The sequence below is a fragment of the Anoplophora glabripennis genome, unplaced genomic scaffold, assembly GCF_000390285.2.
Source record: "Anoplophora glabripennis isolate ALB-LARVAE unplaced genomic scaffold, Agla_2.0 scaffold151, whole genome shotgun sequence".
Lineage (NCBI taxonomy): Eukaryota > Metazoa > Arthropoda > Insecta > Coleoptera > Cerambycidae > Anoplophora > Anoplophora glabripennis.
Genome location: NW_019416371.1, coordinates 409,442 through 435,478, shown reverse-complemented (window position 1 = coordinate 435,478; position 26,037 = coordinate 409,442). Strand labels below are relative to the sequence as shown.

The 26,037-nt window shown below is 34.0% G+C and overlaps 2 protein-coding genes across 2 annotated transcripts in view; both read right to left on the bottom strand.

Annotated features, from left to right (window-relative positions):
• Positions 1-144: 144 nt before the first annotated feature.
• On the bottom strand, positions 145-13,375 carry LOC108904131. Its single transcript, XM_018706558.2, has 12 exons — positions 13,297-13,375; positions 12,478-12,708; positions 12,233-12,390; positions 10,303-10,412; positions 9,358-9,784; positions 6,848-7,026; positions 4,350-4,432; positions 3,735-4,016; positions 3,333-3,487; positions 2,677-2,786; positions 1,301-1,718; positions 145-1,090 (listed from the first exon to the last, which is right to left on the bottom strand). The coding sequence occupies exons 1-12, from the start codon at positions 13,367-13,369 to the stop codon at positions 908-910; spliced, it is 2,409 nt and encodes an 802-aa protein (XP_018562074.1). The 5' UTR covers positions 13,370-13,375; the 3' UTR covers positions 145-907.
• A 1,408-nt stretch (positions 13,376-14,783) lies between these two features.
• The window catches only part of LOC108904130, a 20,670-nt gene continuing 9,416 nt past the window's right edge, over positions 14,784-26,037 (bottom strand). The window contains exons 4-12 of the mRNA XM_018706557.1: positions 22,595-22,704; positions 21,783-22,197; positions 20,528-20,710; positions 18,455-18,548; positions 16,995-17,219; positions 16,739-16,893; positions 16,396-16,505; positions 15,498-15,918; positions 14,784-14,983 (exon numbers count right to left, since the gene is read on the bottom strand). Of these exons, the coding sequence (XP_018562073.1) occupies positions 14,804-14,983; positions 15,498-15,918; positions 16,396-16,505; positions 16,739-16,893; positions 16,995-17,219; positions 18,455-18,548; positions 20,528-20,710; positions 21,783-22,197; positions 22,595-22,704 (1,893 nt within the window). The 3' untranslated portion in view covers positions 14,784-14,803. The remainder of the gene's footprint in view (positions 14,984-15,497; positions 15,919-16,395; positions 16,506-16,738; positions 16,894-16,994; positions 17,220-18,454; positions 18,549-20,527; positions 20,711-21,782; positions 22,198-22,594; positions 22,705-26,037) is intronic.

Here is a 26,037-nt window from a genome sequence, read left to right as displayed (position 1 = left end):
TATTTTAATTGAGTTTGAAATTCGTATATTATAATAACAGGTTATATATTTATAAAATCCTTCCTAATTCCCTATCTAACCTGAGCTAAATTATTTTTAATTTCTTATTCTATAAACTTTATAGTTTCTTGTTACCTATACTACACTTTTGTTGTCCTTTTGTCTATGTTTTCCTCACTAGTAATGTCCTTCCTGTAATCTCTCTCCTGTCTCTTCTCCTTCCTTTCTTTCACTCGAACTCTCCTCTATTTTGTCTTGTTCTCCTTCTGTGTCCTACTCCACTCCGTTGACTGCCACTGTCTGAATCACCTCCCTGGCTCGTACTGCTCCTTTCCTTTTCTAAATTGCTACGACAATTCAAAATGATGTTTTACTAACCTGACAGTATTTTGATTATATTGAGTTATCTGTCAATTTAGACTTCACCCTAATTTCCTTTCTGCCAAATAACTTCTTTCCTATTTCCTGACTCTTACTGTTCTCTTCTTTCTTTATTGTTTTTTCTTATAATTTTCTTTCTCACCGCACTCTTATATCTAATTACAATATTTATTAATATATCGTTTTCAATCTCAACCTATCAGATTATTTTATAATTTATACATTTTTAATTTACCATTTTTAATACCATTTTATTTTTTTTAACTACATTACATTTTTTTGTGGACACTTTTTATTCCTTTAGACTGAGATTTCATTATACTTTTCATATCATTATACACTGTCACTTTTCATCCCGCTGTCACCCAAATTATCCTTACTATTTTGTCACCATATATCCAGTATGTTATTACTTGTTGTATTTTAACTTAACTTCTATTAGTTTTTATAATTAAAAACTCTTAATTCAATTTCTACCTGTTACAATATATAATCATACGAGTATATCAAATTCACACCAAACGTATTAGTTTGGCCAAACAGTGTCTTCTATCCATTTTATGTAAGCCGATACTCTGCTGTACACTCCTGGAACGTCTGTTGCTAAACCGCATGATTTCCCAAAAGAGGTCACCCCGATGATGTCGTACATACATTTGACTTCTTCAGTTTCTTTGTGGTATACTTGAAGGGGTCCTCCAGAATCTCCCTAAAAAAAATTCATAAAATTAAATAAATGAGCAAAACTCGAAATACTACAGTAGATGTTGAAATTGTCCCCTATTTGCTTCTATGCAATCTCATTTTTCTCGAAAATGGTACATGCTACCGAATTTCGAATGGATTTATATAGAAATTTCGAAAGTAATTGGCCACTTCAAGTATAACCTCACTTATTGTAACTGAAATTTATTAATACCTGACATGTATCTTTAAACTCTTTGGAGGACCCAGCACAAATCATCAAATCGTCTACGATTCCATCTTTCAACGCAGTAGGTGAAATATCCCTTCTATACGTATAATTGCATTTGTCTACACTGAAGAATTCCAGTACTACTTTTAACAAGTCACTACTTGTGTCCCCTGAAAATTCAGTGACGCCCCATCCTGACGCTATAGCTTTCTCGAACGGAATATTTTTTTTCGTTTGAAGGCACGCTGGTCGTACGTAGGTGTTCAACTCTAGATTTCTTGAAAGCTTCAAGAGACCGACGTCATGGTATCTAGTGAAGGAGTATTCGGGATAAGGGATGATTTCGCTGACTGTCCGTTCTTGCATATGCGTGAGATCAGTCTTATTTGTGAAACCAACTCTTACCAGGGTCGCAGGGCCCCTAAAAATTGAGTACGTCAATAGGTAGTCCATAAGCGGTAAAATGTATTTAACGCTACAAATTTATTATTGTCCCGTGATCTAGAAGGCATTGTGACGTCATTTAGTGCGACCACAACCTACTTTTCGGTTTTCAGCCTTATATAAAAACAGGGGGCGTTGAGGTAACTGCTGACATTTGTAGCCAAAGGATGTCAATAATGCTATTTAGTCAATTTTACTTTTTCACTAAATTTTACAAACAAAATTTTTGTTTCCCTTATAGTAATGAAATATTTCTAATCATAATTTGATACTTTTATAAACTAATTACAAAAATATATGTAATGTATCATTTGTAGTTACATATTTGAGACACTTCTTAAGTAATTCTTAACAAAAAGTTTTTCGAAAGCCATTATTAAAACTTAACCTTTTTAAAAAATAAATTTCTTACCTCTACTTAAGGAAGGTATATCTAATTACTAGATACTGCATTTTCTGTATCAGTGAAGTAGTTTTTAAATTTATTTGAATAAAAAAATTACTATATCTATTTTGCATGAAAACAAATAGTTTATCTAAGAAATTCAATCCCCACAGATTCATGGATCCCCAGAGAAGAATTTACTCTCTTTCAATGCGGTAGGCTTGCTCAAAGTCACAATTATTTAGTCCCTTTAAACCTAGTTATTTATAAAAAAGTGTATGTTAGAGTTAAATAAAGTTTTTGTGCAGGATTATAAAGCAAGATTCTACAAGAGAAGCTCGTAGAATTGCATACACTATTCTCTTGTATTTTCTAGACCTCTATTTGGAGTACTAAAGATAACAGCTTGATGCTTGTGCTGTTGCCTCGGCTGTTATTCATCTTTTCAGTTTTTGATCGCACTAAATGACGTTACAAATTAGAGCGGCAACAAGCACCCGTTTAAATTGTTTAACTTGTTTATCTAATGAACGATGTAAAGAATACTTACAGTTGTTGTTTCTTCAAGCAATGTGCAGAGGTGAGGACAAAATTTTCACTTATGACAGAGCCCCCACATCCCCATAAAACTTCATTGTCGGTTTTATAACCTATAAGAGCCTAGAAACAGGTAAATTTGACACAAAAATAAAATTTTTGTTTGCATTTAATTGCTCAGTACAGGATAATTTAAACTACTGCAACTTTTTAATTATTGAAATTTTGTGAAAAGTTTTGTTATTAATAAAAAAAATGTTTATTCCGAACCCCTTTACCTACCCTTAAATTTTCCTTCATACATTATGAATTACCCTATATATATTCTCGTTTAGTAGTAATAACTCTGACTAAGCATATAGACTGATAAATTTTTCGATTGATTACCTACTCCTGAAGAAATTATTAAAAGTAAGATGAAACGTCGACTCAATTTTAAAAATCCATGTTATGAATTATTCCATATCTATTAATATTAATAAATATGAATAAAAATACACTGAAGACGGATATGAACTGAATAAAACAAATACAGCAAACAAAAACAAACAAAACCGAAATAAACAAATGAAGTATGTTTTTTCCACGTAGATAAGGCAACAGAAACAATTTGAATCCAGTGATTATTATAAATGATACCCAGTAATATTAATAGGAAAAGACATGTACCATATGCGGAAATTCCCTTCTTGATGCCAATGTTCCTCCTACAATAAGTTGGATTCTATGTTGGTCACACTCAAGCGTGTTTGAATAATGTCGAATGATAGATAGGGTGGGGGATTGAGACCTTTCATAAGCGTATTTTGCGTATTCCTTGCATTCTGGAAATAAATAATTTATATTAGTAGTCAGAAGGAAGATCATTTTAACCCAAGCAGCTTTAGCGAACTGAATAATTGAATGGCATGTGTTTTTAAGTCTGCGTCTCCAAAACCAATGATCTTAGACTTGACTTGATTCTTTAAGGTCTTTTTCCCTAAAATAGCACAAGTGGCAACCTCTTGCAGTTATGAAATGGATTTGATTTCTAATATTTTTTGTTTTTGACCAAGCAAAAATAAAACATACTCTGTTTGCTGATATCTCCTGGAGTTCTACTGGTAGTGTTTGCTGCTCCACGATCTTGAGGTTTATATGTTGGTTTAGTGGACTCAGGCACTGATGTGGTCATCGTGGAAGCGCTGGTACCTTTCAGCACTTCTTCGTTTTTACAACAAACGATTGACAGAGTTCCTTGGAATCCACATATTATTGGATAGACTCCTGTTCTTAACAGCTGCATAGCGGTCGGACATTGCGTAATGAATTTGCAGGTGCCTTCGATGCCATCTTTTAAAGAACATTTGTCACCTAAGGGATGGGCATTAACGAACATTTTTTGAATAGATTATCTACTAGATGGTTTAACTGAAACATTGTTTTTCGACTTCACTTTAAAGAAGATAATCAAAGTTCATGTCTGACTCTGAGCCATCTGAGAATATATCTGATGTTTTTGAATCTTCTGATTCTAGAGCAACATGTTTTATAAAATTGTTTCATTAGGCAGCATTTCATTTAAGATTCAATTACAAAAACTAAAAAAAGTATCTTCCAGTTACTAATCATTTTTACAGGAAATTTAGAACAAGATTAAAATACTTGTAAAGCGGCAGTCATATGTTACTAACATATATAACTCACCTTCATATAAAATGGCAAAAGAACCACCGGAAAGTAAAAAAATAAATAAAACAACGTTGGGACTAAGCCTGCTGGACATGTCGCTTCAAAAAGACTAACTTATTTAACGAGCCTGTTTGTGCGATATCAGCTTTGATGACCCCAGACCTCGGGAAACTTTGTTTTGGATATTCCTTAGTAGAATAATATTTTTTTTTCGATGAGAACTATAACAAGCACATGATAATGATAAAAATGGGAAAATTATCGCATGCCACCTTCAAATTCACGATAATCACAAATCGTTTAAAAAATGTGATAAGGAAATCAAATGAGTAGCGCATGCGGGGGGTAACGTAAAAATGTAAAAATATTTTAAGTCATGTTTTCTTGGATTAATTTGGTATTTCCGCCACAATGAAAATAATATTTTAATAAATATTGCAAAGGGTTGGTTTTATAATTTTACTTAACCAGAAATATGTAATTACCCTCAGAAATTTACTTTGGTCCACAGACTCCGGATCAGATCCATTGATCTGAATATTTAACCTAGATAATTCTTCTTACCTATGATGGAAAGGCCTCATTTTAGTTTTGTAGCTGTTAAGATAAAGTTTGTCGAATTACACCAGGTAGAAAATTTTTGTATCATTACATTACTCCGAACTTCTAATTTTTCATCAATTTTTTCAGGGTTGCAAAGTCAGTGTCTACGTTTAATGCGTCTTATCGGGATTGATATCTTGCGCTGAGGAGTGTATATATATTTTTTTGTAAATAATATAATCCATTTATTTCAAAAGGTTAAAAAAACGCTTTAACGATTCAGGGGTATATTTTAGAAATTATTTAAATTTACAATTTTACCATCATTTTATTAATCAATCCATCAATATTTATGTTTATTTTTATTTTATTTCGTATGGTACAACTTGCCATGCAGTTTTGGGAGGGTTTTTGGAATTCATTATTTAGAAACCCTTACCACATCCCTATTACAATCGTAAATGTAAAAAACAATAAACAGGTCCTCAGTTCGGCCAAACAGTGTCTTCTATCCCTTTTATGCAAGCTGATACTCTGGTGTGAACCCCTACCCTAGATAGTCGTCAAAACTGCAGGCTCTTATAAATGAGATTACGCCGATTATATCGTACATGGATTTTATTTCTTCAGTTTCTTTGTGGTATACTTAAAGAGGACCCCCAAAGTCGCCCTAAAATTAAATAAATATACAGGATGAGTCAATTTTTTTTTAATTAAATATATCAAAAACGGTTAACTTCGCGGTAAATCCGTTGCTTTGAAAAACCCCATAAAAAGAAATCTAACGAATTTAAGTCGGGACTTATTGGGGGCCATTTCACAGAACCGAAAATACTTTTTTTATATTTTAATAATTTAAGCCCTTAGTTTTTGTTCTTATTTGCATAATTATATATTTAATTAAAAAGATTCATCTTACCGGCATTGAATTATACTCGCAACACCTAGTGCAACAGCTAGGATCGTTCGTCAGTTTAACCCACTAGGCACAGACCGGTTTCGGACTTATTGGTCCTCATCAGTGTGTCATAGGTGAGACAACTGCCGAACGATCCAGCTGTCTTGCGTCGTATCGTCACGACAAGGAAATACATTGTACGCAGGAGCGTAAATGGGTTAATTTTGGCCAAAGAACGCCCTGTAGAAGTTTATTAACCGAATTTAGATATCTCCTGTACTAGTGTTAAACAGCTCCAGCACGATTATAGAAAAAAAAATGTATTTACCTGATTGTTTAATATTGAATACTGACAATAAATATGCTATTTCTGGTAATAGTATAACGGTAAATAACATACCATATGAGGAAATTCTCGTCTAGATGCCAAAAACCATGAAAACAGTTTGTTATTTCTAGGAATGTCACATACTAGTCTTTTTGTAAAATGGGGGTTAAGTAACAATGTAGGAGATAGGATTTTTTCGTAGGCATATTCCGCATATTCCTCACATTCTGAAAATAATTTTCTATGTTAATAACAGGTGACCAGTGTTTTTAAGAAGACGAAACTATATTTTTACTTTGTTTGCTTATGTCTCCTGGTGTTCGAATTGTTCTTGTGATGCAACATACAGTCCATTCATTTTCTTCGATCCCACAGATGGCCGGTTGAACTCCTGTCTTTGTCGGTTGTAAAGCTCAATAAGAAAAAGTATGCCATTTCATTAAAAGAAACTGACTTTCGGTCTGAATGGGTAACTTCCGGTGGGAGCCGGAAGTTGAAAATACCTCCAATCGATCCGGCATAGTCCATTCACTAAGGAGGTATCGAATTTTTCATTTCATTAGATACCTAGATCTCTCTAGATTTCAGAAGGGGTAGACGGGTGGTCTGAAACACCCTGTATACATAGACTAAAAGGTGGTATGGGAACGAGAGGTGCGGAAATTTCAAAACCATTAAATTTTTAAATAAAAATATTTACTACATACTTACAACCACTCATAAATTTAAATAAAAAGTTATCTTCAGTTCGGCCAAACAGTGTCCTCTATCCACTTTATGTAAGCCGCTACTCTGGTATGCACTCCTGGAGGGTTTTCGAAACCGCAGTCTCTTATAAATGAAGTTACGCCAATAATATCGTACATGCATTTGATTTTATCAGTTTCCTCGTGGTATATTTGAAGAGGACCTCCAAAGTCTCCCTAGAAAAAAAATATATACTTGTTGCTAAATAGTGATATAATAGTAGGGTTCTTATGCCGTGGATTATGTACCTGGTGATTCATAACGTACGAGACCTTATTGCCAAGGTGTTGCAGAGAAAGGAAGGGGGGATAAGGCTCATTTCAACACTGAAAGTCCAAGTTTGATCCAGAGGATCAAGCTGGCATTCATCACTGAGGCATATCGTATACCATGTGAATTCTGAGAGGATTATACAAGTATGATAAAAAGATCAGTTGTTAGAAGAAGGAATAAACATGAAAGAGTCTTAAGATTCAACCAGTCGTCCAACATGCCTTAGATGAAGGACATATACATTTCGAAGACACAGAGGTACTTGTGAGAACGACAGCCAGTGCAAGGGGAATCATTAGAAATCTAAACAAGTTCCAAATAATATGTACAATGAAGAATGCTTTCGGATGACTGAGATCTGGTTACCTCTCCTAAAGAACAAACAACGACGTGAGGGAAGAATATGTGATATACCACCACGCATGTCTGAAAGCATAGCAATGGCACCAGCGAAACCGTAAACGAACGTGAGACCACACCCTCCATCCTACCGCGCAAGCCCGGAAACAAGCGTATTTGAGGCTACATCCTCCACTCCAAAGATCCAGAGTCACACGCGGTGATAACGTAAAAAACGTCGAAGACTTTATCGACAAGATATGAGGACCTGAACTCCAACCAGAAGATATCCTGGTGAGCTTCGATGTTACATCCCTATTTACGAAATTACCCGTCGACGAAGCCCTTGAGGAAGACTAATCGTAGAGGACAAGGATGAGAGCCTAATGGATTTGGTAAAAGTGTGAATAAAATCGACCTTCTTTGCATTCCGGGACCAATTCTACGAACAGACGGAGGGAGCAGCAATGGGTTCACCGTTATCTCTAGTCCTGGCCAATATATACATGGAAACCTTTGAGAAGAAAACCCTGGAATTCACAACGTTGAAGCCTAAGTGTTGGTACTGATATGTTGACGACACCTTCATCATCTGGCCCCGTGGACGCAACATCGTAGCGGATTTTCTGGATCACATCAATGGGATACATCCAGATATCCAGTTTACCATACAAGTAGAGAAAAATTACGCCCTTCCCTTCTTAGATGTTTTGGTTGAGAAGAAACCAGATGGCACTTTAAGATATCGAGTATATAGAAAGCCAACTCACACAGACATATATTTGAATGCGGTGCCCAGAAACAGGGGATCATAAATACGTTGAACTAGAACACATACTCTTCCCTTTCAGAGGGAATGGCTACAAGGCGAGAAATATCGAACGAGCTATCAGGAGGATAGGAAGTCGGAGAAACGTGAGTACTTCGCGACGACATATCTACCTTACGTGAACTGTTGTATAGATAAAATAGGGCGTCTTTTGAAGAAGAGGAATATCAACACAGTATTCGGCACTGTAAAGAAGGTGGCGGCAGCGTTTCCAAATTCCTGCAACAACAACCAGCTCCAGGGCCCCGGCATGTACAGTATTCCTTGCTCTTGCGGAAAGGTCTACATAGGACAAAGAGGAAAACACATCAACACGTTGTTAAAGGAACACAAAAGTCACCTCAAGAATTAGAACTGGGAAAAAATCGTCAGTAGCAGAACATAGGGCGGACACGGGACACACAGTGGATTTGGGTGAAGCCAACATGGTGATGAGAGAGATATGATGTTGGCTTCAACTATACAGAGAAGCATTAGAAATTTACAAAACTTTGAACAATTTTAACAGGGATGGTGGCGTGGATCTGCCAGGAAGCAGCCCATTGGAACGTCAACAACGCGTACGAGGTCACCCACCGGAACGTCACGGATCAGTGACCACTTCAAATATAAATAGTGACTGAGTAACTTCTGAGTGAAGAGAGCAATATGTCAAGGGTTGTAAATCGACGACGTGGCAACCAGCCCCGAAATCATTCAACCAATGACGTCAACTGTATCTGAGAGGTTCCATCCGTAGTGGATTAAGAACCAACAAAAAACGAAATGAAAATCAAGGCGGTCCGCGGGCCCGTCCCCACAGAGCTTAGCTCGAGAACGATAGGGGCAGATCAAAGATTCCCAGATAAGGACAAGGAACTGCAAGATAATTCTGTACTTAGACCACGTCGTAACAACTTAAAAATCCATCACTGGCCGTGAAAGCCTTAAATTACTATATTTTTCTATATTTTAGTTAAGTCTTTCGCAGCTTTTGTTTACGTTTAGTATTGGCATTTAGTTAAATATTCTTATTTAATTTATTGAATAGTTTTATAATATATTTAATTAAATGTACGCATCTTACTCTACATATGGCTGTCATTATGGAAGAATACCCAGCGCAAATCATCAAATCCTCGACGATTCCATCTTTTAACACACCGGTGGGTGAAACGTTTTGTTTATAGCCCTGATTACATTCATCTCCATAGAATAATTCCAACGTTGTTTGCATCAAATCCTTGTTCCTTTTTTTCCCAAATACAATAAGATCACTCCATCCTGAGGCTATGGCGAAGTAATAGAAGGAATATTTTTCTGTGTGCAGGCAAGCTGGTCGTGCGTAGGTATTAAACTGTATGTCTTTTGAGAGTCTCAACAGACCGATGTCGTGGTATTTACTGGGGTACTCGTATTCTGGATAAGGGATTATTTCATTCACTGTTCGTTCTTGCATATGCGTGGGGTCTGTCTTGTTTGTTAAACCAACCCTTACCAGCTTCGCAGGATCGCTAAAGATTTGGGATATGAATTAGTCCGATATAAAACGACAAACAATTAAATAATTAAATATCAGCTGCAAAAAATTGCTAAGAAGTATATTTTCCTACTTTTGGAATTTAATTCATAAACACCACTCATTCAACTTATTTTAGTCCAGTCTGCTGAGATCCAGTGATTATGGAAGTTTTGCATAAACCTCAAATGTTGTAGAATAACATATTAAAATACACGAGTAAGGAAAAAATGTTATTAACAATTTACGTCAAGAAAAATACATTTTTGTCTGCTTTTCTTCAATATCCCGGTTGGACCGCAGCAAAAGATTTAAAAAATGTAGTGAAGCCACCTTGTAGTGTAGTGAATTTCATTCAAATGATCTTTTGAATTTTTTTCGCGGAATAAGATTCAACCGAGATATTGAACCATTGTGTATAATGTCGCTCTTACTCCTGTATGCAATAATTTTATTTCTGACAGAAGTCACGGTAAGAAAAAAACTAAAACAGTCGACAAGTTCTGTACTTACTTTGAAGGTGTAAACAAGCACTGTGCAGCGGTGAGTACAAAGTTTTCACTTATGAGGCAGCCCTGACAATTCCATATAACTTCATCTTTAGGTCTATAACCAATAAGTGCCTAGAAGTAAAATTGTTCCTCTGACAGACATAGGAATGACATGTTTTTGGATGTGTTTCAAATTTAAAACAGATGTGTAAGAAATCACGTGTATGCAGGATGACATCAACGAATGACGGTAGTTGAAAAAATTATTGCACAAGAGAAATTTTGCTAAATCACAAGGTTGATGATGATGATGATGTGCAAATTTTAGATCTTAATGTTAACATTTGAGGTCGTAGCGATTTTTTGAAAAAAAAAAAAAGAATTCTCGGCTCCTTACGAACGTAGGATATTTTTTTAAATTCGTGAAAAAATTTCAGCTTTCAAATGGCAATAACGCCATTCCGATTAAATTTCAACGAAGAGAAAAAGATCTACATTGTTCGACACGAAAAAAAAATGTCAAAATTTCGGTAGATTTTTCGCATATTTCCAATTATTTTTTCAATACGCGCATATTTTACACAGGAAAGTACAACTTTTAGAAAAATCTTAAGAATAAGATGAGTCACGTAAGTGCATTATTGTATGATTTATTGAAACTTGAAAAAATGTCTATTTATCGAAAAACTCAATTTTTTCAAAAACCATCACGTATTTTGCAATTTTACAAAATTGCACTTATTCTATATATATATACCAAGGACTACATATTCTGAACGTTTCGTACAAAATTTTTCGTTTCAAATATATAGAAGTTTAAAAAAGACGATTTTTAGCAGTTTCCTTTTGCAATAATTAATACATTTGTTTATCAATTGACTAGGCTCAAAATTTTTGTTATAAAAAATTCTACAAATTTTGTCTAAAATATTTTTTTTCTAAAATGTTTATTATTTTTTTTTAATGAAAAAACTATTTTTTGCGAAATTTGGAGGCCATTTTGAATAATTCTAAATATTTCGAATTTTCACCCCCAAGAACGACAGTGACAACATTTTTAAAATTATGGCGATGTTTCGCATGGTACTAGCTATATCTGTACAGATTTAGTTTCGCGCAACTCACTCGGTTTCAAAAATACAATACCTATGTACGTTTTCAGCCACGAAATTTGAATAATTCTAAATATTTTGAATTTTCACCCCCAAGAACGGCAGTGACAACATTTTTAAAATTATGGCGATGTTTCGCATGGTACTAGCTCTGTCCTGTACACATTTAGTTTCGCGCAACTCACTCGGTTTCAAAAATACAATACTTTTAATGAAAAAACTATTTTTTGCGAACTTTGGAGGCCATTTTGAAAATGAAGCCCTAGCATTCAGCTGGAGTAAAGTAGTTCATTCAATTCTACGGAATTTTTCCTAATTTTTACGTGTCTTTGTTTACTGAACTAAAATTTTGGCAAAAAAGGAGGTATTTTCGACAATTTGACTGGCATATTAAATAGTCGTTGTTAGTGTATGCAAGCATTTATTTGTAAGCTAAGACGATCATCACAGCATTCTTTGATATAATTGTTACGGTTACTTTAACAAATTCTTTTAAGAGCAATAATTTTTTCGATTCTCTGGTGCTACAGGGTCTGAATTTTGTACAACGTTGTATAAGTAAATATTAACCACCAATAGCAAAAATGCGTACCAAACTTGGTACAGGCTTATGTGGTAATTGTTAACAGTTGAAGAATTTCTGAACTGTTTGTTTAATATTGATCCAATCTTTATTAAATCTTGTTATATTTAAATTTTATTCATACCATTCAGCCCAGTCGTTTTGGTTAAATGCCGATGATGACGGTTTATGATAATTGCAAATTATAGTAACACTGATTGATAGCAATAATGGTGTCGTTAGTATAGTATAGCAGTAGATAGTAATAGCATGCATACCATATGAGGAAATTCCCTCCTTGATGCCTCACTACTCCCCGAAAAAAATTTGTTGTTCCTCTGAATATCACATACAAGCTTTTTTGTAATATGCGGCTTAAGCAACAATGTGGGAGATGGGATTTTTTCGTAGGCGTATTCCGAATATTCTTCACATTCTGAAAATTATTTCGAATGTCAGTAAACAAAGGCGAAAGCTGAAATAAAGAGCCAGTCAAGATTTCTAACACGACTAAGCTGCTTACTTTGTCTGCTTATATCCCCTGGTTTTCTACCGTTAACTTGATTGGTTGTGGTGGTGGTATTAATAGTTTTCGCCTGGTCTTCACCATCTTTGCAACACACAATTGATGCAGTCCCTTCGATTCCACATATAACCGGAAAAACTCCGGCCTTTATCAGTTGGTTAGCGGAGGGGCACGCCTTTATAAGCTTGCAAGTGCCTGAGCTTCCATCTTTTAAAGAACATTTGTCTCCTGAAGTGTAAATGTTGGTAATAAAGATAAATACAGGGTGTTCTAATTAAAACTTCCCACCTGGAAAATATCTAACCAAAATTTAAAAAGTCGTGAGCAGAATTAATAAAGCTTTAAAATGAAGTGTCACTCACCATAGAGTGCCATTTAATGTTTAAGGGTACTTTACATCCCTGCCTAAGGGGTGGCTTCCAAGACACCAAAACTTACGCCCTCACGTGTCCCCCTTGAAAAGAAAATCGACGTGTTTCAGGTTTTTTATTTCCGATATTTTCTAGGAGAGAAGTTTTAATTGGAACACACTGTATATAGTTTTTAGTTTAGTAAGTTGCGAAACTGTTAGACATGTATGCAGTCAAAGCCAACTTCAATGTGTAAGCTCTTTTTTATTACTCGATCTTTCGGAATAAATTATTCCTTCTTCAGGAGAAACTACGATGGAACACAGTAATACTTTAAGGTTTTGTTCTTAGTTTATATGTGGATACTTTTACTATAATTATTTCTTTTATGATTATTACTTTTCAGAACTTACACAAATTCACTATGTTGTATAATCATTACAATCACTGATAACTGATGACTCACCTTTATTTAAAGCGGCAAAGGAACTACGCCAAAGAATTAAAAAAGATATTAACACGTTGAACTTGGCAGACATACTGCTTCCATGAGACTAACCTTAATCGAACCCACTGCAGTATCAGTCTCGCTATTCACGGAAACGTTGGGGATTTTATTCTACTTATATTACGTAGTACAAAAATGCGGTTTGGGAATACTACTATTGATGATAATAATCAATTATATAAAGAGAACTGTTTAGTAATAATAATTTCAAATCTATAGTACAGAGCTTCTTATGGCTGGCGATACAGTAAGAATGAAAAAAGAGACAGCACTTATTTTGAGAAATATGTGAGGTGTACGTTTCTTGTGATCGCTGAATCATAGGTCGATGTCCGATAGACGAGGTTAGCTCTTGTTCAAGGTTATTTGAAGGTCAAGTCATGTTTTTTTTATTGTAATATAATTGGCGACCGCAGGTTCCACAAGAGCGAGAAATTCTACGTTTGAATACGTGGTCGAGTTATTTTTTAAAACAATTTTCAAGGTCAATGAAGATCAAATTGTCCTCTTGATCTTTTGAGGTTGGTATCTCATCAAGATATAGAGAAAACCCCTATAAAAGTTGTTTGAGTCATCGGGGACCACCATCTGGTGACCTTGGATATGACATTAAATTTTTTTCTCCGTGAGACTGTGTAATCATTCTATATTTATCTGTAGAATTGTAACTTAGACAGGGTGATTCACAACTTATCCAAAAAAAATTAGGAATAGATGCGGCATGAGAAATGGAGTCAATATCGTAAAAAACATTTTTGTAAAATCCTTAGTTTCCGAGAAAGAAATTATTGAAGTTGTAGTATTTTTCACCATTACATAGCTGGACAACTGTAGTCTCTGACGTCATTCGTAATACGCGTGGAGAGCCACGTGGCCTCAGCGACTCCGAACACTGAAATCCGATTTTATAGTCGTCGTTGCCATAGTGTTTACAATAGTTTTTTAGTAGTTAGTGTCAAAAATGACTTGCGTCTATAGCAAATCGGAGTTGATGGATATCGTTTTAATTTATGGTGGTATTCTATTTATTCCTTTCCTTGCGAAATTCCGTTTTTATCACTGCCGTCGTGACGGTCGCATTGTGCCAGGTCAGGTTTTACAGTGAACCAGTTTCCAGCGCCGTGCAGAAGTGTATTTTTAAATCATTTTCGAACTGCACTTTTTGATTTTTTCTTTACAAAGTTGTATTTGTAAGAGTCCCCTGTGCATCCAAATTTTTTTTTTGGATAAATTCTGAATCACCCTGTATAAGTCAGCATGAGATTAAGTTATAGAGAATTTAGGCTCTCTGGGTTGGTCATGAATTTCAGTTCATCGGCAACACACAGTCTAGATATTTTAGATGACTTGCAAACTATTAAACATTCCTCTAATTGCTTAAAATGATTAAAAACTTGAAACTTTTGTATTTTGTAAACTAAAATTTTTATTGGTGTAATATTATAATCACATATAAAAAAAGTGTTTAATTCGCCCAAACGGTATCTTCTATCCATTCTACGTAAGCCGATACTCTAGTGTATACTCCTGGTATATCTTTGAAACCGCAGCCTTTTGTAAAGGAAATCACTCCGACAATATCATACATACATTTTACTTCTTCAGTTTCCTTGTGGTATACTTGGAGAGGACCTCCAAAGTCGCCCTAAAATAAAAAAACTTATTAGTTGCTAAATAGTGAATAATAGTAGTAGTAGAAGTACCTTTTCCAAAAAATATTCTTTAAAATTTAATAAAACCTTTATTTCTACGCCCATGAAAATATTTTTTTCGAGAACTGTCATCATCGATCAAGTCGATATTTTCGTTAAATTTTCATTTGACAAAGTGAGTCTTTTTTGCTACCTAGGTGCAAAATACTTTTATGTTCTAGAACGCCAAAGTCTTTTTCGTTCTAAAACGTAAAAGAAATGCCAAAATAATTATTTAATTTTTTCCAAACTTATTTATGATTTTATTAATTAAACAATATATATTTTAAGTAGGTAATACAACATTTCAATACAAAACAGTAATTATTATAAAAAGGAGGATTACAATTTATTTTGCAAAACATGTAAATTCAAAGTGCCGATATTGTAGGGAGTTAAATTTATGCCAGATCCAATTCTGTCAGTTAATAGTTTTATATTATATTTAATTAAAAGTGTACGTATTACCCAACAGATAGTCTTTACAGCTTTTGTTCTCCCGGCACAAATCATCAAATCGTCGACGATTCCATCCTTCAGTCCACTGGCAGATGAGATGTCCCGACTATACGTGCTACTACATTTATCTGCACCGAAAAATTCCACCTCTGTTTCCAACAACTCGTTGCTTTGTTCTTCCCCAAAGCCAACGGCCCCCCAACCTGACATTATGGCGTAGTCGTAAGGGATATATTTTTCTGTGTGAAGGCACGCCGGTCGTGCGTAAGTGTTAAACTTTACGTTTTTCGATAGTTTCAATAGGCCGATGTCGTGGTATTTGGTGTTGTTGCGTTTGGGATATGCGATGATTTCACTCACTGTTCGTTCTTGCATATGCGTGGGATCTGTCTTATTTGTGAAACCAATTCTTACCAGCTTAGCAGGACCGCTAAAAATTTCGGGATATTAATTAATTAGAGAATGACAAACATTTATTTTTTGTAAGTATCAGTTTCCACAAATTGTCAAAAACAATTGCAGAAAATCTACTATGGAAATGTAATTCATAATGATCTGTTTCTTTAAGTTATTTATAGTAGGCGAGCGGTGCACCCCTAAAAGGACGCCCAAAAAAACGAGCGGAACGACTACGGAGGGGGGCCAGGATGAAATCTTTTCTAATCGCTATATTACGTTGTTGCGAACAAAAAACCTTAATGACATTTTTCTGTATCGATGGTCAGTAATTTGTTATTAACAAAAAACTTGTCGGGGCTTGTAACCCAAAGAGTAGTTACTTCCCGCAATGTCATCAGTTATGGCCATAGTACCTGCGACACAGATCGTTTTCTGCCACCAGTAGATGATATTTTGTTTTTATTAATAAAACGGACGGACAATTCACTTTTACAAAACCAGTACTTACTCCGAACGTGTAACCAGGCATTGGGCTGCTGTGAGTACAAAGTTTTCGCTTATAAGAGAGCCCCCACAATCCCAAATAACTTCGTCGACAGGTTTATATCCAATAAGGGCCTAGAATCAGAATTAGTACTCAGGTAGCACAGGTATAAAATGTTTTGTTGCATTCTACATTGTATTGGTTTCTTCAGCAGGGTGTAGCTCTTGTAAAATACTAGGCAGGGCTGATGATGATGACCGTACATGACAGTAGTGAAGGTGATAATAAATACTGATTGATGACAATAATATTAATAATGATAACGGTGTACCTAATAATAATGTAAAAAACATAATAGCGTGTATACCATATGAGGAAATTCCCTCCTTGATGCTGTGGTACTTCCCGCAAGCAGTTTGCTCCTGTGAATTTCGCACACAAGATTTTTTGTAAATTGCGGTTTAAGCAACAATGTGGGAGAATAGATCTTTTCGTAGGCATACTCTGCGAATTCTTTGCATTCTGAAAATCACTTTGTGTGTTACTAAACAAACGAGAAAATCGAAATAGTTATCATTTACAAAAAATTTTCAAGTGAATCAGTGGACAAAACTGAATTTTACTTTTCTTGCTTATATCTCCTGGTGTTCTACTGGTAACTGGATTAGGCGTTCTAGTGGTACTAGTTGTTTCCGTCACATCATCTTCGCAACACACAATAGGTTCAGCTGCTTCGAAACCACATATTGCAGGATTAACTCCTTTTTCTATTAGTTGCACAGCGGTAGGACATTCCTTTATAAGCTTACAAATTCCGTCGCTTCCATCCTTTAAAAGGCATTTGTCTCCTGAAAGGTAAACATCAAGAATATTAAAACCTAACAGCTCCCACTTTGTGTTTGTACTTTCAGCAATATACATCTTTTGGCAATAATTAAGTGTTTTTATAGAACATTTCATAAATTTACGAATTTACCTATTTTATTTTATTTTATTTACAAAATCCAACCACATTAGTATTAATATTAACACTACGATTTACCAAATGAGATTTTTTTTATACTATTAACAGATCTATGTCGGCATCACACTTGTAACCGCTTACAAATTCGTAGCCACTAGAGGATCTGTCACCGTCGATGGAATATTGGAGGACTGTTTTGTTTATGTTTCTAAAATATTGTTATCTCTTTAGGAGTTCATTTTTAGACTGTTTGTGAAAGACCATCATTATCTAACTTTTGTAAACACTTCCTTATATGGTCATGTTTGGTAAAAAGTAAACTGATAGGGTAGAGGAACGCACAAGGGAACGCAACAAAAATGAAAAAGTATTTCCAATATTACAGAAATTAATTGAGTAACATTAACAAGGTTGGTAGTGATCGAGCGTCCGTTCATAAATCTGTGTTGACGAATGGCTGTACAAGAGTATTGCTAAAACTTTGCAAAGATGAATGTTAATAGCTAACAGACACGATACCACATAACTGTTATTAAATACTGTATCGGTATTCATCTATATCACTACCACACAGATTACAGCAACATTTTAGGAAACAGTTGTTTATCTTACACGGGATAATGATTATTTCCAAATCGTCGAAATCCACAATCCTCAGTCTAGCAATTCATGAAATCTTGTATATCATTACCATTTCTATTTACAAATATCACTAATTTAGATTTAAGAACGTACTCAATAATTGTTGATTTAATAACTGAAAATCTAAATGTCTGTATTATGGATTGTTGTGATAAAATCAGTGATTGAATTGAAACCCAGACTGAAGAAGAATAACAGTAACTTGTAAATACTATTTCAAGTATTTCAGAAGAATGCGATTCAGAAATATTTAAGAATACAATGAAAATGCGGAACAAGTGATTATTAAATATTATTTCAAATGAACAGTAGATCGTTGCCTATATTTGTTTTGTGGGGATACTATTTTGATGTTCGTACATATTTTATTTACATACATAATAAGTGTACGCTATTTTTCCCCGCATCTGCTCGTAGATGTATATGCTACAATATAAAACGTAATTAACACTAAATATAACAATAACAATAACTAACCTTTATATAAATCAGCAGAGAAACCACGTGACAGAATAAGAACAAATAAAAGCACACTGTAATCAAACCGGATAGACATGATGTGCCCAGGAAACTAAACTAACTTGTGTACGAGTGGTATCACCGTCGACGACTTGGAGACCTTGGGAAATTTCAGTTGATTTACACTACGTGGTTAGGAAGAAGCTTTACGAGATTTTATTACTAATAAATAAAAGGAAAGAAAGAACTAATTCAGTAATCAACGTAATAATGAGAAATATAATGCAGTACAATTAAGGGAGAGACGAAACACATTGTGTATTCAGAAACATATATTGATGAAAATAATTTTTCGCCGTAAGTAGACATTGGTAGAGTCTAGCACTAGCATTATTTACGTTAAACAAGTTCCCTTTTGTCAAAGGAAACAATTTACTGATTCAATCCCATATTTTCAATAATGAAATAATGTTTTATCCTCGTAAAAATATTTATTGCGGCTTCTATGATAATAGGTTTGTTTCTGCAGCAGTCTCAAACGGTTTTCAAACTATCAGATATACTGGGCCAATTCAGTTGTCACGTAATATCAGCGAGTATAAAGTTACGAATCAATTGGTCAANGAAACATACATTGATGGAAATAAATTTTCGCCGTAAGTAGACATTGGTAGAGTCTAGCAAATTATTTACGTTAAACAAGTTCCCAAATTTTGCCAAAGGAAGCTTCACTCCCATATTTTTAATAATGGTACAATGTTCTATCCTCGTAAAAATATTTATTGCGGTTTCTATGATAATAGGCTTGTTTCTGCAGCAGTCTGAAACGGTTTTCAAACTATCAGATATACTCAGCCAATTCAGTTGTCACGTAATATCAGCGAGTATAAAGTTACGAATCAATTGGTCAACTATCTCAGTTCCATAATCAGTTCTCAACTGCTGCAGAACAGACCTATTTATTGTCATAGGTAATTTTTTAATTTTGAAAAATTTCTATTTACAAAATTGAAAATTTTTTTTGTAATTGTAATTTTTTAATTAATAGTACAAAAATAATTTAAAAAAATCGAAATTTTACAAGATAAATATGATTAATTGTTGTTTAAATAAATAAATAATAATACTCAATCACCTAGAAACTTATTTTAACTTTCACATTCACAAAAATAAATTTATTAGACAAAATAATACCGAAAGTAATAAAAATAAAAAAAGTATCGTTGGTTAAAGACATGTCTCGGTTGATTTTAATTGTACAAACTTCTACCAGGTACCATTTTAAAGGTCTTGAAACCAGCTTTCATTTGAATATGGCATTACATCTACCTAACTTAACTCAGAAAAAAGTTATAAGACGAAAATCGTCAAAAAAGGGCAAAAATTGGCCAAAAATCCAAAAAATAGCCAACTTTGATCCAATGTATCTCGGTTTCTATTAGTCGTAGATACTTTTATAAACGTTTATTTTAAAGGAAAAAACATAAACTTTTTTTCTGTGAAGCAATGCCTGTACCTAACTCCTCTCAGAAAACTCACTTTTTCGTTTTTTTTACTCGTTTTTTGGGCATATTTTTGTTAAAAATAAATTTTTTTGACTTCAAAAGGTCTCATTTCGATTGGAAATTCAATTTGCTACAACTTTTCTGTGACAACTATAGTGAAAAAATGCATAATTTTCGAGTAAAACTCAAAAAACTGAAAATATCACCTTTTTACTTTGTTCTCGAAAACGCACCCCTTTAAAAGGTAGTACTCCGCGGTTTTATCATTTTTTACGGTCAATTGAACATATCAAACAATAAAATTTCTGTTAGGTTGTAGTTCCTTTGTACCCTCTTTTTCTTACATAGTCAATAGCCTATAAATGAAAAATAACAAAATGAGAAGAAAAAATCTATATAACAAATATTTCCGTTAATAGAGTTCAATTTTTTAAAACAATGTTTCAATGAATATGTTTACATCTTCCATATTATTTATAACTGTAGATTGAAAGTGAATAATACAAATGAATACACATATTCTCCTAAATTCATACATTCATACAAATTAAATAAAAAACAAATACATTGAAATTAAAAGTAGTTATTCGTCCGGCCAAACGATGTCTTCTATCCATTTGATATAATTCGATACTCTGGTGTGCACCTCAAGGATGATTTTCGAAGAACATCTGTCTGTAAAGGCAGGTATGCCTACGACGTCGTACATACATTTGATTCCATCATCAAATTCCTCGTGATATACCTGAAGAAAGCCTCCAAAGTCTAACTGTAATTAAAAAAACAAATGTACCAATTGCTAAAGATCAGAAAGTAAGTATTTTACAAGAAGAACATGCAGATTTCAGGAAGCTGTCAAAAACATGAGATCCCCAAAAATACACTTTCTGTGTGGCGTGTAGATTTTTTGTGCCGCCACCAATGATTTGACAATAACAGAACTACAAAAGAATACTTATTGGCCATAAATTTATATAAAAAATATAACTTTGTTCTTAATATTTTTTTGTTTCTGAAAGTTTCAGATTGGTTTTGTTTATTTTCTACTTTAAATATTTTATTTGCTGTGTTTATATTATTCTAAATACATATAACCTTTCAAACTTCTGTGACGGGTATATTCTATTGGGTAGCGTAATTTTAGACAATTAGCTATATCGCAAGGAATATTTCCTATTGAATGATTTCCAATGGGTTGAGTAGTTGATTTATTGTTTTAAAATAATATGAACAATCTGCGATGTGGTGTTTTTTGGACATCCAATCCGTTGCCCAGCAACCTGGTTACCAAGGAACTGTGGTGCACCATCATGAATAAACCATAGGTCTCTTCTAATATTCATGGGTGCATCTTGTAATGGATAATTCAAAGTATGTTCCAAGAAATTTAAATACTGAACACCATTCAAATATGGCGGAAGCTCAACAGATCTAAATGGTGACTGATGATTCCAGTTATTACATCAATAGCAAATTGATGTTGGGAATGCTACATAATGTTTGCCTTTGGATTATCGTCATTTCATATAACTATTGTGCAACAATTCAGCAGTAATTCTTCTTTTAATGTACATTTTTCTCGAAATCTTTGGTCCATTGAATTAAATATTGTTTTATTGTATATGTATTTAATTAAAATAACGCATCTTAAGCCCCAACAAAACTACACGATATCAATATAACATCAAAATATGTCGAGACTGTATATTTTTTTATCTTCAAACGTTTTGACTGGTACTACGTATCGTAGGTCCTCGCATATCATATGAGAGGCTGCAACATCGATGTAACGTATCACCTGAATTCTGTGTTGATATTGTGCCATTATAATATCACCTTACCTGACATGTAGTCCTTACTGCTTTTGTTGTCCCGGCGCAAATCATTAAATCGTCGACGATTCCATCTTTCAATGTAGATGAAATATGCTCTGTATAAATCTGGTTACAATCCTCTCTACTGAAGGGTTCCAACACTGTTGCCAATAAATCTTTGCTTGGCTCTCTCTCAAATGAGACAGTACCCCATCCAGAGGCTACGGATAAACCAAAGGGGGAGAATCTGTATCTATTAAGGCACGCCGGTCTTAAGTAAGCGTTAAATTGTACGTTTTTTGAGAGTCTCAAAAGACCTATGTCGTGGTATAAGGTGTTATTGTATTTGGGATGCGGGATTACTTCACTAACTGTTAGTTCTTGCATATCAGTGAATTCTGATTCATTTCTGAAACCAACCTTTACATACTTCGGACGGCCCCTGAAAATTTCATACATTGGTAATTAAATGTGAACGAAGTTAATTGAAGGGGCAAGGGCACATTGTATACAGGGATTCTTCTGTAACTCTGTAACTGTAAAATTTATAAATAAATGGTTTTAATAAAAGTTGCCTGCAATAATGTGGGCCATGCAGAGAAAATACTTTTAGCTTTACAGGGTGTTCCATTTCGGGAGGGCGCTACATAACATTGTTAATTTAAATGGAACACCCTGTATATTATTGTATTTTTGAATTCCTTGGTTAATATTAGGTAGAGTTTTTTAAATATACATGGTGTTTAAAACTTACCGATTTCGAGATAAATTTTAAAGTTACAGAGTTACAGAAGAATCCCTCTTAGATGGAACACCCTGTGTATAAATGTTGAACTTACAGTGCTTGTGGAAACATGCAATGTGCAGCGGTGAGAACAAAGTTTTCACTTATAAGTGAACCTCCACATTTCCAAACAACACTGTCGTTTTGTTGATAACCAATAAGAGCCTAGAAATAAAAATTATTACAGTAGCAGTAATATGAGCAAATTGTACGTAGTTCAAGAGATGTTAAATTTAAAGTACAATATTTAAATATAAAAGATCGTTGCGGCAACAACTTATCAGTGATGACGATAAAAAGGAACTATTACAAAGTCTTAATGCCGATCCTCAATTTTATGAAGACACTATAAGTAAATTTGCAAATTTAAAAGAAACCTGTTTTATAAAAATATTCACTATGTTTTTAAAATATTTTGTTAAAAGTAGATGCAAACGAAAAGCTGACGGCGTTGTTTCATATGTAAATAGATAAGTTGGCCGGCTACCTTATGAATGAATATATTTTTTTATATTTTTTCATATTTTTTAATATTCATAATCCAAGTAAGAACAATTTTTTAGTTATTAGGTAAATATATCACTTTGTCTTTTTCTATTCTTAATTTTATTGTAAATACAATTTTTAAAGTTCTGATATTATTAACAATACATTTTTTTAATTTACGGTTATAGTAAGACCATTGGCGAAGATCTCCATATTAAAAAATGACGTGGAAAATTCCTATCTATTATTTGAGAGCAGATTAATAAAATATCTATTATTTTTTATAAAATCTGGATGAAAATCCTGCTCGTGAACATCCACTAAATATTTCCAGACGAATTAATGCTTTGATCTTGAAAATTAAAAAATAACATAATATGTGGCAATTACATCTTCTAAATGCAACATTAAATATGAAATAACGAGCGTTCAAATAAAAACGTGGTCAAGTTGGTTCTGAAAATTTGGACGTAGGGCGTAGCGTATAGCAAATGAACTTAAACGTCATCTGTCAAAGCGCTATATCGCCGCTGTCAATTTGAATATTTTCGTTTTAAAAAGCGTTTAAAATGGTGTTTTCTCAAGAACAAAAAGTGTTTATCATAGAGTCCTACTTTAGAAATGGACGCAAGATTGATGGAATATGGAAGTATTCTATTGAGGAATGTTTCATAGAATTTCAAAATCAATTTCCCGGCGTTGTTGAGTACAAAATTTTTCAAAGTGCAGTTCAGCGTTGTGTTAATGTTTTTCGTGAAACGGGCAGTGTAACAAGAAAAGAAGGAAGCGGCCGACCTAAAAAGCGGACTGAAGAATTAAAAGAAAATGTCCAACAAATAATGGAAAATGCGCCAAGAACTTCTGTACGTGTTTTATCACAAATGGTGGGAGTATCAGTCGGTACCTGCCACACAGTGTTAAAAAAAGATTTGCGTTTGTTCTCCTATCGTTTAACTTGTCAGCAAGAACTTCATGAAGTTGATTTTCCGCGACGGGCTGTATTTTGTGAATGGTTTTTAAACAACTACGGTGAACTTCATAATATCACCTTTTTTTCTGATGAAGCCTGGTTTCATTTAAGTGGTTACGTAAACTCACAGAATATGAGAATGTGGTCTTCTGAAAAACCAGATAACTTTTTTGTCGAGGGCCCTCTACACGCTCAAAAAATTGGAGTTTGGTGTGCTCTCAATCGAAGGAGGATTTATGGACCTATTTTTTTTAATGGTACTCTTACTGCGCAAAGGTATAGAGAAGAAATTATCGCTCCTTTTGTTAACCAGCTGGAAGAAAACGAAATTACAAACTTTTACTTTCAACAAGATGGCGCAAGGGCACATACGGCAGGCGAGACGATGAATATGTTGAGGGAAGTTTTCCAAAATCGACTAATAAGTCTCAATGCTGAACATGAATTTCCACCGAGGTCATGTGATATTACGCCGTGTGATTTCTTTTTGTGGCCTTACCTTAAAAACACTATTTTTGAACTGCCTATTCCTGATTTAAACCATCTGCAGGCTCGACTTATAGACAAGATTCGTGAAATTAACAATACCCCGAGCATCTTAGAAAATGTCTTTAATTCTTTGAGGAACAGGTGTGAAAAGTGCTTGGAACAAGGAGGGGGACACTTTCAGCAGCTGCTTTAATTTATTGTTATAACAAGGAGGGGGACACTTTCCGCAGCTCCTTTAATTGTTTGTTATTGTTATCACGATTATTCTTTAAAATAAAGTTATATAGTCATTAACGTTATTGAAACTGACAGCTGCTATACAGCTCGTTGAGAAATGAGGTTAAGTTGGTCGCTATAAGCTACTCCCTACGTCCAATGTGTCAGAGCCAACTTCGACCACGTTATTATTTGAACGCTCGTTATAAAAACAGTCTACAAATATTATTCACCTTATGACAATTGTAGATTGCTAATCGAAATATCGTGGAATGAACAAATAAGAAAACCATGGACTGGAAGTATGAAATAATTAAAGACGCTTTCATACAAGGCCCCACTTCACAGCGTATAAAAGTTTTCATTTCGTGCGTATTATTCTCGGTTTAATTTTGTCACAGCTGTATGTTGTTTTGTTGATTTAGCTGTATAAGAGAAAACAGTAAAGACATGTTTTATTTTTTTTATAATGTTTTAATAATATCTGTTTGAACTTTAATAAATACGTCCTTGTATAAACTTTTATCAACTGGCAGCGTACAATTGCTTATCTTATTTGAGGATATTTCTCCTAAACTAAGTCAAAGATTGTCTCTGACGGAAATTCACAACAAAGTGCTTAACAAAAATTGTAACATACATTTTTTTTATTAAAAACTTGTTTTAAAAGATAATTCAAATCTTTTAAATTATCAAGTATATTAATTTATTTTTTACGGACAGTTTACAAAGCAGAAATAATAATTATTATAAAAAGTAAATTAGTATTATAGTAATAATGTACACCTGTCCACATACTAGTAATATTTAAGAAATTATGCAAATTTTAAAATACTTGAGAAACTTTTTTATGTTCGCTGCTTCGTACGCATTAACATCTAATTTCAAAGTTACACATTGTAAAGTTATTCAAAACTAGTTTCTTTTTACTAAGTTTCCATTTGTGTTGCACTTTCTCTCTCTTCCTAAGTCTATCTGCTTTCCAGAATTGAATTTCATATTCCCCCTGCCACTCCAGATGTGTGATTAATGAAGGTGAGATCAACCAGCAATCCTTATGATGCCAAATTTTACTGAAATAGGTGGATTTCAAAAAAGTACATCCGCCATATTGGATCAGCCATCTTGAATTTTTACAATGTGAATTCATATTTGTAATCAGCGACCCAAAAAACCCCTTTATACAAAATCTGGTCAAAATCCGCTCAGAATTTGAAAATAGCGATTCCTGCTCGGTTTTTTGAGGTTAGAATAAAAACCACACGTTCTAGCTCAATTCTGACAGTGGATTTGAATTCAGCAGAGTCTTTTACATAAAAATGTACTATTTGATGTGG

What these genes read in the sequence shown, in the direction of transcription:
- LOC108904131 (XM_018706558.2), bottom strand. Translation starts at nt 13,369, where the DNA reads ATGTCTGCCAAGTTCAACGTGTTAATATCTTTTTTAATTCTTTGGCGT. An exon ending in CTTTGCCGCTTTAAATAAAG is followed by an intron (nt 12,709 to 13,296) that starts GTGAGTCATCAG and finishes TTTACACTTCAG; the next exon opens with GAGACAAATGTTCTTTAAAA. An exon ending in GAAGGGAATTTCCGCATATG is followed by an intron (nt 2,787 to 3,332) that starts GTACATGTCTTT and finishes ACCTGTTTCTAG; the next exon opens with GCTCTTATAGGTTATAAAAC.